General features: G+C 47.3%; 1 protein-coding gene across 2 annotated transcripts in view; it reads right to left on the bottom strand.

Annotated features, from left to right (window-relative positions):
- Positions 1 to 19,041, bottom strand: part of NPSR1 (neuropeptide S receptor 1) — a 199,996-nt gene that overhangs the window by 52,103 nt on the left and 128,852 nt on the right. For both annotated transcript variants that reach the window (XM_056520441.1, XM_056520440.1), the window contains exon 6: positions 2,811 to 2,887. In XM_056520441.1, the coding sequence (XP_056376416.1) occupies positions 2,811 to 2,887 (77 nt within the window). The remainder of the gene's footprint in view (positions 1 to 2,810; positions 2,888 to 19,041) is intronic.

Here is a 19,041-nt window from a genome sequence, read left to right as displayed (position 1 = left end):
CTCCCCATTATCATTATTAAGGGGTCCTACATGCTCTGTCCTTGGTTTTTTTGCATTTATATATCTAAAAAAATATTTAGGATTAGTTTTGCTTTCTTTGGCCACCTGTCTCTCATTTTGAATTTTTGCTGTTTTTATTACATTTTTACAGATTTTATTAAGCTCTTTGTACTGTTTAAATGTTATAGCTGACCCATCAGATTTGTATTTTTTGAAGGCTATTTTTTTGCTGTTTATTGCTCTTTTAACATCATGTGTCAGCCATGTAGGATTTAGTTTCAATCGTTTATATTTGTTCCCCTTTGGTATATATTTAGCTGTATAGTTATTTAGAGTTGATTTAAAGATGTCCCATTTACCTTCTGTATCAGTATTTGAGAACACCTCCCCCCAGTCTATGTCCTGTAGTGCAGCCCTCAGCCCAGGGAAATTTGCCTTTTTAAAGTTATATGTTTTTGCCTTCCCCGCCTGTCTTTGTTTTCTACATTTTAAGTCAAAAGTAACTATATTGTGGTCGCTATTACCAAGGTTTTCCCGCGCAGTTACATTACCAACCAGCTCTGCGTTGTTGGAAATGATCAGATCCAACAAGGCATCACTTCTTGTTGGGTCCTCCACAAACTGGCCCATAAAATTATCCTGCAATAAATTTAGGAATTGTCGCCCCTTTGTAGTTTTAGCCAACCCCGGACCCCAATCTATATCTGGATAGTTAAAATCTCCCATTATTACCACTGTACCTGCCCGGGCGGCCCTCTCTATTTGTTTATGAAGCCGAACTTCTATCTCTTCAGTGATATTAGGGGGTCTGTAGATTACCCCAAATATTATTTTTTCAGTATTTCCCTCCTTTTGTAATTCTACCCACAATGATTCCACATCCTCAGAATCATCACACACTATGGCATCGTTCACACTGACTTTCATACCACTTCTTACATACAGACAGACTCCACCACCTTTTCTGTTCATTCTATCCTTGCGAAACAATGTAAACCCCTGCAGATTGACAGCCCAGTCATGCGAGGAGTCCAGCCATGTCTCAGTGACCCCAACTATATCAATATGTTCCTCCAGTATCAAGGCCTCAAGCTCCCCCATTTTATTTGCTAGGCTTCTGGCATTTGTGAACATACACTTTACATTTCCATCCTTTATGTTATTGGGGTTAATGGGATTCAAGGGTGTAAGTTTTATTTTCCTATGAAGCCTATTCCTATTAACTATTCTAACCCCTCCCTCCGCTCCACCCCCAGGTACATTTATAATTCCCACCTCTCTATCTACACTATCTTCCCCCTCTTTGCTGTAGGTTCCCTCCCCCCAAGTCCCTAGTTTAAACACTCCTCCACCCTTCTAGCCATCTTCTCCCCAAGCAAAGCTGCACCCTCCCCATTGAGGTGCAGCCCGTCCCTACGGTAGAGCCGGTAACCGACAGCGAAGTCAGCCCAGTTCTCCATGAACCCAAACCCTTCCTTCCTACACCAGCTTCTGAGCCACTTGTTTACCTCCCTGATCTCCCGCTGCCTCTCTGGTGCGGCTCGTGGTACTGGTAGTATTTCAGAAAAGACTACCTTGGAGGTCCTTGCCTTAAGCTTGCGGCCTAAGTCCCTGAAATCATTTTTAAGGACACTCCACCTACCTCTTACTTTGTCATTGGTGCCAATATGTACCATGACTGCTGGGTCCTCTCCAGCCCCGCCCAACAACCTGTCAACCCGATCCGCGATGTGCCGAACTCGTGCGCCAGGCAGACAGCACACTGTTCGGCGATCCCGGTCTTTGTGACAGATTGCCCTGTCTGTCCCCCTAATAATTGAGTCCCCCACCACTAGTACCTGTCTGGCCTGCCCTGTACTCCTCCCTCCCTCCTTACTGGAGCAGACACCCCCCTGGCGGTCAGAGGCGGTATCCTGCTGCAGTTCTGCTAGCTCTGTAATGGCATCCCCCTCATCTGCCAAGCGGGCAAACTTGTTGGGGTGTGCCAGTTCAGGACTAGCCTCCCTGACACTTTTTCCCCTACCCCTCTTTCTAACTGTAACCCAGCTAACTGCCTGACTGTCCTGCAACTCCGTCCCACTGTCCTCCCCCACCTCTATTCCCGAGAGTGCCTGCTCAGTGAGCAGGAGACTCCTCTCCATGTTGTTAATGCTTCTCATTGTTGCCAGTCGCCCCTCTAGATGCAGGATCTGGGCTTCCAAACGGACAACTAGCACACATCTCGCACAACAATATGCACCCTCAAACTGTTGTTCAAGGATTGCATACATTGAACAGGATGTACATTGGACTGCATTTTCCAACATGGAGGCCATCTAATTATGGGGATTTCACAAATGTATAGGAAAAAACAGACAGTCAAAATGACACTTAAAATTTTTTGTAGACCTTGTGGGTTCAAAAATGAAAACTCACAGCGATCTCAACCTCCTGCTTTCAAACTCCAGTTTTTGAAACTCCTCTTTCACGCCCCCTCTTACACAGCAACACTCAAAAAGAGCAAGCAAAGCTTACCAAAGCTAACCCCTGGGGCCCGGATATGAAGTCAAAAGGAAGTTTTTTTTAATGTATATAAACAAACACACTTCAGAAAAGTATAGACAGAGGATGCCCTGGGGCAGTGAGGCAAAAAAAAAAAAAGCATTAAAGAGAAAGGGAGGGATTACAAATGAGAGTCTACTCCAGTTATAAAAAAAAGGGCCGGACAACGATACAGTAGGCAACCCAGTCCTTTATGTAATAGAGAAATAATAGTAATTGTTAGGGTAAAACCATTCATAAAAAGACAACATATAAAATGAAAAACTCACCAGAACAGTTGGAAACGATAACTGCATGTGCCTTGCTCTTTGCCCAAATAGTTCTTATCACAATGAAATAAATGACACTGTTGAAAACAAATGTGAAAATGTAAAAATCAAAAAGCTGCCAAATTACATGACTTGAACTTTTACTTACTCTGTACTAGAAGAGCTTAAATTCAGTGCAAATTAAATCAGACATGTCTTTCCTGTCTCTTAGCTTTTCTCTTTTATATAAGCATTTTACCTACAACAAAATTCTAAACATTCAAACCCTGTGCCAAGTTCACACATTATTAGCCATATATATATATATATATATATATATATATATATATATATATATATATATAAATATATATATATAAATAACAGAAGAATGTTACTTTGTAGGTAATACCCCACCCCCATTTTCAATGTATTTTGAAGGAAAACTAGCAATCTTTTAATGAACAATTACTCCTATTCCTGTAACTCAGATGACCTTCCATGTCACTTCCTGAGACATTTGCAACATAAATTTTCATTTTCGAAGTCATTAAAATTGAAGACTATATTGTGACCGATACATGGAAATTTACTATACAGTGGTCCCTCAACATATAATGGTAATTGGTTCCGGGAGGACCATTGTATGTTGAAACCATCGTATGTTGAGTACATATGTCTATGGAAAACTGGTAATTGGTTCTGGAGCCCCGAGACCATCATATGTTGAGTACATATCTCTACGGAAAACCGCTAATTGGTTCCTGAGTCGTGATCTAAAGTTTTATCGGTACCATTTTTGCTTTGATCGGACTTTTTGATCACTTTTTATTAATTTTTTCATGGTGTAAAAAGTGATCAAAAATGCACTATTTTGGACTTTGGAATTTTTTTGCATGTACGCCATTGACCATGCAGTTTTTTTTAATGATATGTTTTTATAGGTCGGACATTTACGCACACGACAATACCAAATATGTTTTATTTTTATTATGTTTATATATTTTTTTATATTGAATTTGGGAAAGGGGGGTGATTTAAACTTTTAATAAGGAAGGGGTTAATGTGTGTGTTTTTAAACTTTTTTTTTTTTTTTTTTTTTACACTTTTAGGAGGAATCATTAGATTTCTTATACAGATCATTATGGTTGCATAGAACCATATTGATCTGTGTGATCTGTGCTCTATTGATAAAGCCTGGCCCTGCCAGGCTTTATCATTCAGAGCACAGCAGCCAGCATGGATGCAGAGGTAAGCCCTCCGGCTACCTCCATAGTGGATCGCCCCCGGCAATGGCGCTGCAGGGGGGGGGGGGGCAGAGGGTGAACTCAGCCTAGATCATGACACAACTGATGCCACAACTGATGACAACTTGTCATCAGTTGTATGGCATCCAGCGTCCATTGGTTCTGCACGGTGTACAAGCTGCGTTCCCTTGTCTGGTCCCTTTCGGCGTGTCCAACCATCCGGCATCAAAATTGAGATACTGGATGATTGTGAACTGTCCCATTCAAATGAACGGGATCAGTTCTAGCATTAGTTTCCCTCTGGTGCACACAGGAGCATTGCATTGTGCTGTGAAATCGGTACAGTCCTTCTGTGGCCTTCTCACAAATAACTTTCTATTATAAAGAGGGGGAAGGGAACACTATCCAGTTTCCATATTACAATTTTTTAATCTGTACTCCATGACCCCATTGCGTTTATGCTAAAGCAGAACCATTTTACATCAATATAGTTTGATTATTTTAAAATTATGCAAACATAAAACTGATTCATAATTGCTGTATAATAGAGGAAAACAAATATTTCTCTGTTATTAAAATCAGCTGAGATAAAATGACCTTAAATTTTTTAACCAATTTGGCTACTTTCACATGTCAGAATGTCCGCACAGAATAATCTCTGTGCAGACATTTGGAAATGCGCCGTCTTGTAGACCTCAAATCCTAAATTTTGTAAACAAAATATGAAAAATTAGCATTTTTCTAGATTTTACATTGTCTTATGTGATAAATTCACATCTACAATATGTCTACTTTATGTTGCTATCATTTGATAAACATTATTTTACTTTTTAAAAATGTTAGAAGGTTTATAAGTTTAGCAGCAATTTTCCATATTTTGAAGAAAATTTCAAAATCAGATTTTTCAGGGACCTGTTCAGTTCTGAAGTGGAATAAAGTTGCCTGTATGTTAAATGCACCCAGTTTTTAAAATATTTTTTAAAGTAGTCAGAATGACATTAACCCCTTAACGACGCAGGACTTATATTTACGTCCTGCGCCGGCTCCCGCGATATGAAGCGGGGTCGCGCTGCGACCCCGCATCACATCACGTCGGTCGCGGCGCTCATCAACGGCCAGGACCCGCGGCTAATACCACACATAGCCGATCGCGGCAATGTGCGGTATTAACCCTTTAGAAGCGGCGGTCAAAGCTGACCGCCGCTTCTAAAGCGAAAGTGAAAGTATCCCGGCTAGTCAGTCGGGCTGTTCGGGAACGCCGCTGTGAAATCGCGGCGTCCCGAACAGCTTACAGGACACCGGGAGGGCCCTTACCGGCCTCCTCGGTGTCCGATCGAGGAATGACTGCTCCGTGCCTGAGATCCAGGCAGGAGCAGTCAAGCGCCGATAACACTGATCACAGGCGTGTTAATACACGCCAGTGATCAGCATAGGAGATCAGTGTGTGCAGTGTTATAGGTCCCTATGGGACCTATAACACTGCAAAAAAAGTAAAAAAAAAGTGTTAATAAAGGTCATTTAACCCCTTCCCTAATAAAAGTTTTAATCACCCCCCTTTTCCCATAAAAAAAAATAAAACATTGTAAATAAAAATAAAAACATATGTGGTATTGCGTAAATGTCCGAACTATGAAAATATATCATTAATTAAACCGCACGGTCAATGGCGTACGCGCAAAAAAATTCCAAAGTCCAAAAAAGCGTATTTTGGTCACTTTTTATACCATTAAAAAATGAATAAAAAGTGATCAAAAAGTCCGATCAAAGTCAGATCACGGCGCAAAAAATTAGCCCTCATACCGCCCTGTATGTGGAAAAATAAAAAAGTTATAGGGGTCAGAAGATGACATTTTTAAACGTATACATTTTCCTGCATGTAGTTATGATTTTTTCCAGAAGTACGACAAAATCAAACCTATATCAGTAGGGTATCATTTTAACCGTATGGACCTACAGAATAATGATAAGGTGTCATTTTTACCGAAATATGCACTGCGTAGAAACGGAAGCCCCCAAAAGTTACAAAATGGCGTTTTTTCTTCGATTTTGTCGCACAATGATTTTTTTTTCCGTTTCGCCGTGAATTTTTGGGTAAAATGACTAATGTCACTGGAAAGAAGAATTGGTGACACAAAAAATAAGCCATAATATGGATTTTTAGGTGGAAAATTGAGAGGGTTATGATTTTTAAAAGGTAAGGAGGAAAAAACGAAAGTGCAAAAACGGAAAAACCCTGAATCCTTAAGGGGTTAAAGAAGTTTATTAACCCTTTAGGCGTTTCACACAAATGAAAGCAAAGTGGAGGCGGAATTAAAAAATATTTTTTTTTGCTGATTTTCCATTTTAATCCATTTTTTCTGTAACACAGTAGGTGTTTACAGAGAAATGCAAGTCCAGATTTATTCCCCGAATTCTGACGTATTTATAAATCCCATATGTGGCCTTTGTGTGCTAGTGACTCTCACACAGGCCTCAGACATGAAGGCGTGGGGTGTAGATTTTGGGGCCTCCTTTTAGTTTAGGATATTTTGTTGGTATCATATAAAGTTGCAGAGGCCTTTGGGTGCATAAATATTTTTGGGAGACAAGTTGACGCTTTCGTTGGTACCATTCTGGGGTACATGTGGCACTCTGAACGTTTTTATTTTATTTTTTATAAGGTGGTATAAATAAAGAAAATCTATTCTGCGGTTGTTTTTATTCATTATTTTAGTTTGTTTGTAATGCGGTATAATTTATTTTAAATAGAATCTTTTTTCACTTTTTAATTTATTCACATTTTTTAAATTTTTCACTTTTACTTTCACTTTGCTTTTTTTCAACTATGATACACATAATTCAGTGGAGTACACATCTATACTCCACTGAATTATGCCTATGTCTGTCAGTTTTACACTGACAGGCATAGGATAGCAGATCAGAGTCTGAGCAGCTTCTGTTGCCATGGCAACGGAGGCCATTGTCAGGCCTCCGGTTGCCATGGCACCCATCAGCGCTCTGCTTTCACTTTGCAGAGTGCCAATTGGGAACAGAGGGATCTCCCTCCCTCTGTAACCCTAATAGACGGTGCCGTCACAGTGACCACAGCATCTACATGGATAAATCTGGATCTGAGCGCAGCTTTCTCTGATGGGGCCCCTTTCTCCTCTGATACAGTCTATTTGAAGTGATATACACTTATGGATAAGGTGCAGATAATGGGCTAGACGCGTTTCAAGGCCGCGGGCCTTTTCTTCACACCTATAGCTACTGAAGAAAAGGCCCGCGGCCTTGAAACGCGTCTAACCCATTATCTGCACCTTATCCATAAGTGTATATCACTTCAAATAGACTATCTGCCATATTCCAATTGCAACAGCTGGATGCCCACGATTCCGGGACCACTGCTGCACGCGCGCTGTTAGCGCCTTATTCACCCGTGCAATCCGCACCACCTGTTACCTGCATCGACTCACAGCCCCGGTCGGCAGAGTTACTCCTGGACATCATCCTCCCCAAGGCCGGACACCTCCCGTGCCAGCCCAGGACACTCGGACCCCCGGAGATTCAGCCACTCACCCAGCATACCACCCAGGAGGGCATTGATATCCAGAGTGCCGGACTCAGCCATGCCAGCCCGGACCTGAGGACTCCGAAGGAGGGTGAATGGTGCTGTGCACCGAGACTTGACATCTTCATCGCTGACAGTGTTTGCCACATTGTCTGCATCACTTGTCCATGAATTTCCTATTGTAGCTATTGTCGCTACATTCACTACCATATACTGTTACTCCGGATACACCCAAACTAATTGTGACTTTTCATTCTGGACATTTCTTGTGGATTTTTCATTGAAATATCCCTATGAATTATATGGATTGAGAACGTTTTCTCCTGATATTTGCAGCAGATATTTAATTAATGAATTTTCTTTGGTGCTACTTACCCATCATATTTATTTCATTTTAATCCTACTATATTCTGTATTTTTTATTATATCTATTTTTTACCCAGTATATGCCATTCGCCTTTAGCAAGGGCCCTGCTAGGCGATTGGTCATATATATCCTTTTTATATAATAAAGACCATTTCTTGGATCCCATCTCCACTAGTCTTTTCCTTCTTCTCTCCCCTGTGCTTTTGAGGACTGGTTCACATAAATATTTTATATTTATAATTTCCACAGAGTCTGGTAAGCGGGTCGGGATGCGCACTGCGAGTGGGCGTGTCCCGCATCGCGAATCGCATCCCGGCTAGGGACATTATCGCAGCGCACCCGGTCAGCGGGTCTGACCGGGGCGCTGCGAACAGGAGAACCCTGTGAGCGCTCCGGGGAGGAGCGGGGACCCGGAGCGCTCGGCATAACAGTACCCCCCCCCCTTGGGTCTCCCCCTCTTTTTAGAAACTGAAAATTTGTAGATAAGGTCCTTGTCAAGGATGTTATCTTCGGGTTCCCATGACCTCTCCTCCGGGCCGCAATTCTCCCAATCTACAAGAATTTTTTTTTTACCTCTGACCGTCTTGGATGCAAGAATTTCTTTAACCGAGAAGATGTCCGAGGACCCGGAGACAGGAGTAGGAGCAACAACCTTAGGAGAGAAGCGGTTAAGGATAAGTGGTTTAAGAAGAGAGACATGAAAAGCATTGGGAATACGGAGAGAAGGAGGAAGAAGGAGTTTGTAGGAGACAGGGTTGATTTGGCATTTGATTTTAAAAGGTCCAAGATAACGTGGTCCCAGTTTATAACTGGGGACACGGAAGCGGATATACTTGGCGGAGAGCCACACTTTGTCTCCAGGAGAAAAGACAGGAGGAGTTCTTTTTTTGTCGGCATGTTTCTTCATCCGGGATGAGGCCTGCATGAGAGATTTTTGAGTCTCTTTCCAGATGGTGGAGAAGTCCCGAGTCACCTCATCAACAGCGGGCAAACCAGAAGGCATGGGAGTGGGGAGGGGGGGGAAGAGGGTGACGGCCGTACACCACAAAGAATGGGGATTTAGCGGAGGACTCAGAGACTTTGAAATTGTACGAGAATTCGACCCATGGTAGGAGATCGGCCCAATCATCCTGGCGGGAGGAAACAAAATGTCGCAAATAGTCACCAAGAACCTGATTAACTCCACTTGCCCATTGGATTGGGGATGATAGGAAGACGAGAAGTTTAATTTGATTTTAAGCTGATTACAGAGGGGCCTCCAGAATTTCGACACAAATTGAATGCCTCTATCCGAGATGATATGCGTAGGAAGCCCGTGAAGGTGAAAAATGTGCACAAAAAATTGTTTCGCCAACTGTGGCGCAGAAGGAAGACCTGGAAGAGGAATATAATGTGCCATCTTGGAGAAACGATCAACGACCACCCAAATAACTGTGTTGCCATGGGATAAAGGTAAGTCTGTAATAAAGTCCATAGCAATCTGAGACCATGGTAGCTCAGGAACAGGCAGAGGATGAAGGAGACCGGCAGGCTTCTGGCGAGGAGTCTTGTCCTGGGCACAGACTGTACAAGCCCGAACAAAATCAGCAACATCTGCTTCCAGGGTAGGCCACCAATAAAAACAAGAGATGAGCTGGACGGATTATTTGACGCCAGCATGGCCGGCGAGGTGTGAGGAGTTGTTACGCCGAGCGCTCCGGGTCCCCGCTCCTCCCCGGAGCGCTCGCAACATCCTCGCAATTGCAGCGCCCCGGTCAGATCTGCTGACCGGGTGCGCTGCGATACCTCTCCCAGCCGGGATGCGCTTCGCGATGCGAGTGGCGCCCGCTCGCGATGCGCGCCCCGGCTCCCGTACCTGACTCGCTCTCCGTCGGTCCTGTCCCGGCGCGCGCGGCCCCGCTCCTTAGGGCGCGCGCGCCGGGTCTCTGCGATTTAAAGGGCCACTGCGCCACTGATTGGCGCAGTTGGCTTAATTAGTGTGTTCACCTGTGCACTCCCTATTTATACCTCACTTCCCCTGCACTCCCTCACCGGATCTTGTTGCCATCGTGCCAGTGAAAGCGTTTCCTTGTGTGTTCCTAGCCTGTGTTCCAGACCTCCTTCCGTTGCCCCTGACTACGATCCTTGCTGCCTGCCCCGACCTTCTGCTACGTCCGACCTTGCTCTTGTCTACTCCCTTGTACCGCACCTATCTTCAGCAGTCAGAGAGGTCGAGCCGTTGCTAGTGGATACGACCTGGTTGCTACCGCCGCTGCAAGACCATACCGCTTTGCGGCGGGCTCTGGTGAATACCAGTAGCAACTTAGAACCGGTCCACTAGCACGGTCCACGCCAATCCCTCTCTGGCACAGAGGATCCACCTCCTGCCAGCCGAATCGTGACAGTAGATCCAGCCATGGATCCCGCTGAAGTTCCACTGCCAGTTGTCGCCGACCTCACCACGGTGGTCGCCCAGCAGTCGAAACAGATAGCGCAACAAGGCCACCAGCTGTCTCAACTGACCGTGATGCTACAGCAGCTACTACCACAGCTTCAGCAATCATCTCCTCCGCCAGCTCCTGCACCTCCTCCGCAGCGAGTGGCCGCTTCCGGCCTACGACTATCCTTGCCGGATAAATTTGATGGGGACTCTAAGTTTTGCCGTGGCTTTCTTTCACAATGTTCCCTGCACTTGGAGATGATGTCGGACCAGTTTCCTACTGAAAGGTCTAAGGTGGCTTTCGTAGTCAGCCTTCTGTCTGGGAAAGCTCTGTCATGGGCCACACCGCTCTGGGACCGCAATGACCCCGTCACTGCCTCTGTACACTCCTTCTTCTCGGAAATTCGAAGTGTCTTTGAGGAACCTGCCCGAGCCTCTTCTGCTGAGACTGCCCTGCTGAACCTGGTCCAGGGTAATTCTTCCGTTGGCGAGTACGCCATCCAATTCCGTACTCTTGCTTCCGAATTATCCTGGAATAATGAGGCCCTCTGCGCGACCTTTAAAAAAGGCCTATCCAGCAACATTAAAGATGTTCTGGCCGCACGAGAAATTCCTGCTAACCTGCATGAACTTATTCATCTAGCCACTCGCATTGACATGCGTTTTTCCGAAAGGCGTCAGGAGCTCCGCCAGGATATGGACTTTGTTCGCACGAGGCGTTTTTTCTCCCCGGCTCCTCTCTCCTCTGGTCCTTTGCAATCCGTTCCTGTGCCTCCCGCCGTGGAGGCTATGCAAGTTGACCGGTCTCGCTTGACACCTCAAGAGAGGACACGACGCCGCATGGACAATCTTTGCCTGTACTGTGCCGGTACCGAACACTTCCTGAAGGATTGTCCTATCCGTCCTCCCCGCCTGGAAAGACGCACGCTGACTCCGCACAAAGGTGAGACAGTTCTTGATGTCAACTCTGCTTCTCCACGCCTTACTGTGCCTGTGCGGATATCTGCCTCTACCTTCTCCTTCTCTACTATGGCCTTCTTGGATTCCGGATCTGCAGAAAATTTTATTTTGGCCTCTCTCATCAACAGGTTCAACATCCCGGTGACCAGTCTCGCCAGACCCCTCTACATCAATTGTGTTAACAATGAAAGATTGGACTGTACCGTGCGTTACCGCACGGAACCCCTCCTAATGTGCATCGGACCTCATCACGAAAAAATTGAGTTTTTGGTCCTCTCCAATTGCACTTCCGAAATTCTCCTTGGATTTCCGTGGCTTCAACGCCATTCCCCAACCCTTGATTGGTCCACAGGAGAGATCAAGAGCTGGGGTACTTCTTGTTTCAAGGACTGTCTTAAACCGGTTCCCAGTACTCCCTGCCGTGACCCTGTGGTTCCCCCTGTAACCGGTCTCCCTAAGGCTTATATGGACTATGCTGACGTGTTTTGCAAAAAGCAAGCTGAGACTTTACCTCCTCACAGGCCTTATGACTGTCCTATTGACCTCCTCCCGGGCACTATTCCACCCCGGGGCAGAATTTATCCTCTGTCCGCCCCAGAGACTCTTGCTATGTCTGAATACATCCAGGAAAATTTAAAAAAGGGGTTTATCCGCAAATCCTCCTCTCCTGCCGGAGCTGGATTTTTTTTTGTGTCCAAAAAAGATGGCTCCCTACGTCCTTGCATTGATTACCGCGGACTTAATAAAATCACGGTAAAAAAACGCTACCCCCTACCTCTTATCTCAGAACTCTTTGATCGCCTTCAAGGTGCCCACATCTTTACCAAACTGGACTTAAGAGGTGCTTATAATCTCATCCGCATCAGGGAGGGGGACGAATGGAAAACTGCATTTAACACCAGAGATGGACACTTTGAGTATCTGGTCATGCCCTTTGGCCTGTGCAACGCCCCTGCCGTCTTCCAAGACTTTGTTAATGAAATTTTTCGTGATCTCTTGTATTCCTGTGTTGTTGTGTATCTGGACGATATTCTGATTTTTTCTGCCAACTTAGAAGAACACCGCCAGCATGTCGGCATGGTTCTTCAGAGACTTCGAGACAATCAACTTTATGCCAAAATGGAGAAATGTCTGTTTGAATGTCAATCTCTTCCTTTCCTAGGATACTTGGTCTCTGGTCAGGGATTACAAATGGACCCGGATAAACTCTCTGCCGCCTTAGATTGGCCACGCCCCTCCGGACTCCGTGCTATCCAAGGTTTTTTGGGGTTCGCCAATTATTACAGACAATTTATTCCACACTTTTCCACTATTGTGGCTCCTATCGTGGCTTTAACCAAGAAGAATGCCAATCCCAAGTCCTGGTCTCCCCAAGCGGAAGACGCATTTAAACGGCTCAAGTCTGCCTTTTCTTCTGCTCCCGTGCTCTCCAGACCTGACCCATCTAAACCCTTCCTATTGGAGGTAGATGCCTCCTCAGTGGGAGCTGGAGCGGTCCTTCTAAAAAAAATTCTTCCGGGCATGCTGTTACTTGTGGTTTTTTTTCTAGGACCTTCTCTCCGGCTGAGAGAAACTACTCCATCGGGGATCGAGAACTACTGGACATTAAATTGGCACTTGAAGAATGGAGGCATCTGCTGGAGGGATCAAAATTTCCAGTTATCATTTACACCGATCACAAGAATCTCTCCTATCTCCAGTCTGCCCAACAGCTGAACCCTCGCCAGGCCAGGTGGTCGTTGTTCTTTGCCCGTTTTAACTTTGAAATTCATTTTCGCCCTGCCGACAAGAACATTAGGGCCGATGCTCTCTCTCGTTCCTCGGATGCCTCGGAAGTAGAGGTCTCTCCGCAACACATCATTCCTCCTGACTGTCTGATCTCCACTTCTCCAGCCTCCATCAGGCAAACTCCTCCAGGGAAGACCTTCGTTTCTCCACGCCAACGCCTCGGGATTCTCAAATGGGGTCACTCCTCCCACCTCGCAGGCCATGCGGGCATCAAAAAGTCCTTGCAACTCATCTCTCGTTTCTATTGGTGGCCGACTCTGGAGACGGATGTTGTTGATTTTGTGCGGGCCTGTACTGTCTGTGTCCGGGAGAAGACTCCTCGCCAGAAGCCTGCTGGTCTCCTTCATCCTCTGCCTGTCCCCGAACAGCCTTGGTCTCTGATTGGTATGGACTTTATTACAGACCTACCCCCATCCCGTGGCAACATTGTTGTTTGGGTGGTCGTTGATCGATTTTCCAAGATGGCACATTTTATTCCTCTTCCTGGTCTTCCTTCAGCGCCTCAGTTGGCAAAACAATTTTTTGTACACATTTTTCGTCTTCACGGTTTGCCCACGCAGATCGTCTCGGATAGAGGCGTCCCATTCGTGTCTAAATTCTGGAGGGCTCTCTGCAAACAACTCAAGATTAAATTAAACTTCTCTTCTGCTTATCATCCTCAATCCAATGGGCAAGTAGAAAGAATTAACCAGGTCCTGGGTGACTATTTACGGCATTTTGTTTCCTCCCGCCAGGATGACTGGGCAGATCTTTTACCATGGGCCGAATTCTCATACAACTTCAGAGTCTCTGAATCTTCTGCTAAATCCCCATTTTTCGTGGTGTACGGCCGTCACCCTCTTCCCCCCCTCCCTACTCCCTTGCCCTCTGGTTTGCCTGCTGTGGATGAAGTGACTCGTGATCTTTCCACCATATGGAAAGAGACCCAAAATTCTCTTTTACAGGCTTCATCCCGCATGAAAAGGTTTGCCGATAAGAAAAGAAGAACTCCCCCCATTTTTGCTCATGGAGACAAGGTATGGCTCTCCGCTAAATATGTCCGCTTTCGTGTCCCCAGTTACAAACTGGGACCACGCTATCTTGGTCCTTTCAAAGTCTTGTGCCAAATTAATCCTGTCTCTTACAAACTTCTTCTTCCTCCTTCTCTTCGTATTCCCAATGCCTTCCATGTCTCTCTCCTTAAACCACTCATCATCAACCGTTTCTCTCCCAAACTTGTTTCTCCCACTCCTGTTTCCGGTTCTTCTGACATCTTCTCCGTGAAGGAGATATTGGCCTCCAAGACCGTCAAAGGAAAAAGATTTTTCTTGGTAGATTGGGAGGGCTGTGGTCCAGAAGAGAGATCCTGGGAACCTGAGGACAACATCCTAGACAAAAGTCTGGTCCTCAGGTTCTCAGGCTCCAAGAAGAGGGGGAGACCCAAGGGGGGGGTACTGTTACGCCGAGCGCTCCGGGTCCCCGCTCCTCCCCGGAGCGCTCGCAACATCCTCGCAATTGCAGCGCCCCGGTCAGATCTGCTGACCGGGTGCGCTGCGATACCTCTCCCAGCCGGGATGCGCTTCGCGATGCGAGTGGCGCCCGCTCGCGATGCGCGCCCCGGCTCCCGTACCTGACTCGCTCTCCGTCGGTCCTGTCCCGGCGCGCGCGGCCTCGCTCCTTAGGGCCCGCGCGCGCCGGGTCTCTGCGATTTAAAGGGCCACTGCGCCACTGATTGGCGCAGTTGGCTTAATTAGTGTGTTCACCTGTGCACTCCCTATTTATACCTCACTTCCCCTGCACTCCCTCGCCGGATCTTGTTGCCATCGTGCCAGTGAAAGCGTTTCCTTGTGTGTTCCTAGCCTGTGTTCCAGACCTCCTGCCGTTGCCCCTGACTACGATCCTTGCTGCCTGCCCCGACCTTCTGCTACGTCCGACCTTGCTCTTGTCTACTCCCTTGTACCGCGCCTATCTTCAGCAGTCAGAGAGGTCGAGCCGTTGCTAGTGGATACGACCTGGTTGCTACCGCCGCTGCAAGACCATCCCGCTTTGCGGCGGGCTCTGGTGAATACCAGTAGCAACTTAGAACCGGTCCACTAGCACGGTCCACGCCAATCCCTCTCTGGCACAGAGGATCCACCTCCTGCCAGCCGAATCGTGACAGGAGTGTCCCCACCTTAGAATCCTGAGGCGCTGGCGTGGAGAAAAAAAGGTCTTTCCAGGAGGAGTTTGTCTGAAGGAAGCTGGGGAAGCGGAGATCAGACACTCAGGAGGAATAATGTGTTGCAGGGAGGCTTCCATTTCAGAGGCATCCGAGGAACGAGAGAGGGCGTCAGCCCTAATGTTCTTGTCAGCGGGGCGAAAATGAATCTCAAAGTTAAAACGGGCAAAGAACAACGACCACATAGCCTGGCGAGGGTTCAGCCGTTGGGCAGACTGAAGATAAGAGAGATTCTTGTGATCAGTGTATATAATAACTGGGTATTTGGACCCCTCCAGCAGGTGCCTCCATTCCTCGAGGGCCAGTTTTATGGCCAGTAGTTCTCGATCACCAATGGAGTAGTTTTTCTCCGCCGGAGAGAAGGTCCTAGAAAAGAAACCACAAGTAACACCATGTCCGGAAGAATTTTTCTGTAGGAGTACAGCTCCAGCTCCCACCGAGGAGGCGTCCTCCAGTGAGAAGGGTTTAGATGGATCAGGTCTGGAGAGTACGGGAGCAGAAGAAAAGGCAGTTTTGAGAAGTTTGAACGCCTCTTCCGCTTGAGGAGGCTAGGACGTAGGGTTGGCGTTTTTCTTGGTTAGGGCCACAATTGGGGCCACAATGGTGGAAAAATGTGGAATAAATTGTCTGTAATAATTGGCAAACCCCAAGAAACGTTGGATAGCTCGGAGTCCGGAGGGGCGTGGCCAATCTAACACGGCTGACAGTTTGTCCGGGTCCATTTGGAGTCCCTGGCTAGAGACTAAATATCCTAGGAAGGGAAGAAATTGACATTCAAAGAGACATTTCTCCATTTTGGCATATAACTGATAGTCCCGGAGTCTCTGAAGAACCATGCGGACATGCCGGCGGTGTTCTTCTAGGTTAGAAGAAAAAATCAAAATATCGTCCAGGTAGACCACAACACAGGTATATAATAAATCAGAAAAAATTTCATTTACAAAGTCCTGGAAGAAGGCAGGGGCGTTGCAAAGCCCAAAGGGCATAACCAGATATTCAAAGTGTCCATCTCTGGTGTTAAACGTGGTCTTCCACTCGTCCCCTTCCCTGATGCGGATGAGATTATATGCACCTCTTAAATCCGATTTGGTAAAGATGTTGGCGCCACGTAGGCGGTCAAAGAGTTCCGAGATAAGAGGCAGAGGATAGCGTTTTTTTATACTGATTTTATTAAGACCGCGGTAATCAATGCATGGTCGTAAGGAACCGTCTTTTTTGGAGACAAAGAAGAACCCTGCTCCGGCAGGAGAGGAAGACTTGCGGATAAATCCCCTTTTTAAATTTTCTTGGATGTGCTCCGTCATGGCTTGTGTTTCCGGAGCAGACAGAGGATAGATTCTGCCCCTGGGTGGAGTAGTACCAGGGAGGAGATCAATAGGACAGGCATAAGGCCTGTGAGGAGGCAAAGTCTCTGCTTGTTTTTTGCAAAAAGACATCAGCATAGTCCAGATAGGCCTTGGGGAGACCTGGTATCGGAGGAGCCATAGGGTTTTGACTGGCAGGACTGGGAGCAGACATAAGGCATTTTTTGTGGCAAGAAGTACCCCAGTTCTTTATTTCCCCGGTGGTCCAGTCAAGGGTAGGGGAATGGCGTTGCAGCCAAGGTAGTCCAAGAATAATTTCAGAGGTGCAGTTAGAAAGTACCAGAAATTCAATCTTTTCGTGCTGGGGTCCAATGCACATTAAGAGGGGTTCTGTGCGGTAACGCACAGTACAGTCCAATCTTTCACCATTAACAGAGGCGATGTAGAGGGGTCTGGCGAGACTGGTCACTGGGATGTTGAACCTGTTAACGAAAGAGGCCAAAATAAAATTTCCTGCAGATCCGGAATCCAAGAAGGCCACAGCTGAGAAGGAGAAGTTAGAGGAAGAAATCTGCACAGGCACAGTAAGACGTGGAGAAGCAGAGTTCACAGCTAGAGCTGTCTCACCTTTGTGCGGAATCGGAGTGCGTCTTTCCTGACGTGGAGGTCGGAATGGACAATCCTTCAAGAAGTGTTCGGTACTGGCACAGTACAGGCATAGGTTCTCATTGCGGCAGCGTGTCCTCTCTTGAGGTGTCAGGCGAGACCGGTCTACTTGCATAGCCTCCACGGCGGAAAGCACAGGAACAGATTGCAGTGGACCAGAGAAGAGAGGAGCCGGGGAGAGAAACCGCCTCGTGCGAACAAAGTCCATATCCTGGCGGAGCTCCTGATGTCTTTCGGAAAAACGCATGTCAATGCAGGTGGCCAGATGAATAAGTTCATGCAGGTTAGCAGGGATTTCTCGTGCGTCCAGCACATCTTTGATGTTACTGGATAGGCCTTTTTTGAAGGTCGCGTAGAGGGCCTCGTTATTCCAGGACAATTCAGAGGCGAGAGTACGGATTTGGATGGCGTACTCACCTACTGAAGAATTACCCTGGACCAGGTTCAGCAGGGCATTCTCGGCAGAAGAGGCTCGGGCTGGTTCCTCGAAGACACTTCGAATCTCCACGAAGAAAGAGTGTACAGAGGCAGTGACAGGATCATTGCGGTCCCAGAGCGGTGTGGCCCATGACAGGACTTTCCTAGACAGAAGACTGACCACGAAAGCCACCTTTGACCTTTCAGTTGGAAATTGGTCCGACATCATCTCCAAATGCAGGGAACATTGCGAGAGAAAACCACGGCAAAGTTTAGAGTCCCCATCAAACTTGTCCGGCAATGATAAACGGAGGCTTGATGCGGCCACTCGCTGTGGAGGAGGTGCAGGAGCTGGCGGAGGAGATGGTTGCTGAAGCTGTGGTAGAAGCTGCTGTAGCATCACAGTCAGTTGAGACAGCTGGTGGCCTTGTTGCGCTATCTGTTGCGACTGCTGGGCGACCACCGTGGTAAGGTCAGCGACAACTGGCAGCGGGACCTCAGCGGGATCCATGGCCGGATCTACTGTCAGGTTTCGGCAGGCTGGAGGTGGATCCTCTGTGTCAGAGAGGGATTGGAATGGACCGTGTCGATGGATCGGTTCTAAGTTGCTACTGGTTTTCACCAGAGCCCGCCGCAAAGCGGGATGGTCTTGCAGCGGCGGTAGCAACCAGGTCGTATCCACCGGCAATGGCTCAACCTCTCTGACTGCTGAGATAGGCGCGGTACAAGGGATTAGACAAGAGCAAGGTCGGACGTAGCAGAAGGTCAGGGCAGGCAGCAAGGATCGTAGTCAGGGGAACGGCAAGAGGTCTGGAACACTGGCTAGGGATACACAAGGAACGCTTTCACTGGCACAATGGCAACAAGATCTGGCAAGGAAGTGCAGGGGAAGTGAGGTAATATAGGGAAGTGCACAGGTGAACACACTAATTAAAAACCATGCGCCAATCAGTGGCGCACCAGGCCTTTAAATTGCAAAGAACCGGCGCACGCGCGCCCTAGGGAGCGGGGCCGCGCGCGCCGGGACAGCACAGACGGGGAGCGAGTCTGGTAAGCGGGTTGGGATGCGCACCGCGAGCGGGCGCGTCCCGCATCGCGAATCGCATCCCGGGTAGGGACATTATCGCAGCGCACCCGGTCAGCGGGTCTGACCGGGGCGCTGCGAACAGGAGAACGCTGTGAGCGCTCCGGGGAGGAGCGGGGACCCGGAGCGCTCGGCGTAACACAGACCCATGTGTGCACTTGTTTTATTGCTTTGACACCTTTAATTTTACCATAAAATGTATGGTGAAAAAAAAATGTTCTCTCCATTCTGTGGGTCAATATGATTAAAATGA

This window comes from Hyla sarda, chromosome 5 (assembly GCF_029499605.1).
Source record: "Hyla sarda isolate aHylSar1 chromosome 5, aHylSar1.hap1, whole genome shotgun sequence".
Lineage (NCBI taxonomy): Eukaryota > Metazoa > Chordata > Amphibia > Anura > Hylidae > Hyla > Hyla sarda.
Note: the sequence above shows the minus strand (reverse complement) of the source record. Positions and strands in the feature narration are given on the sequence as shown.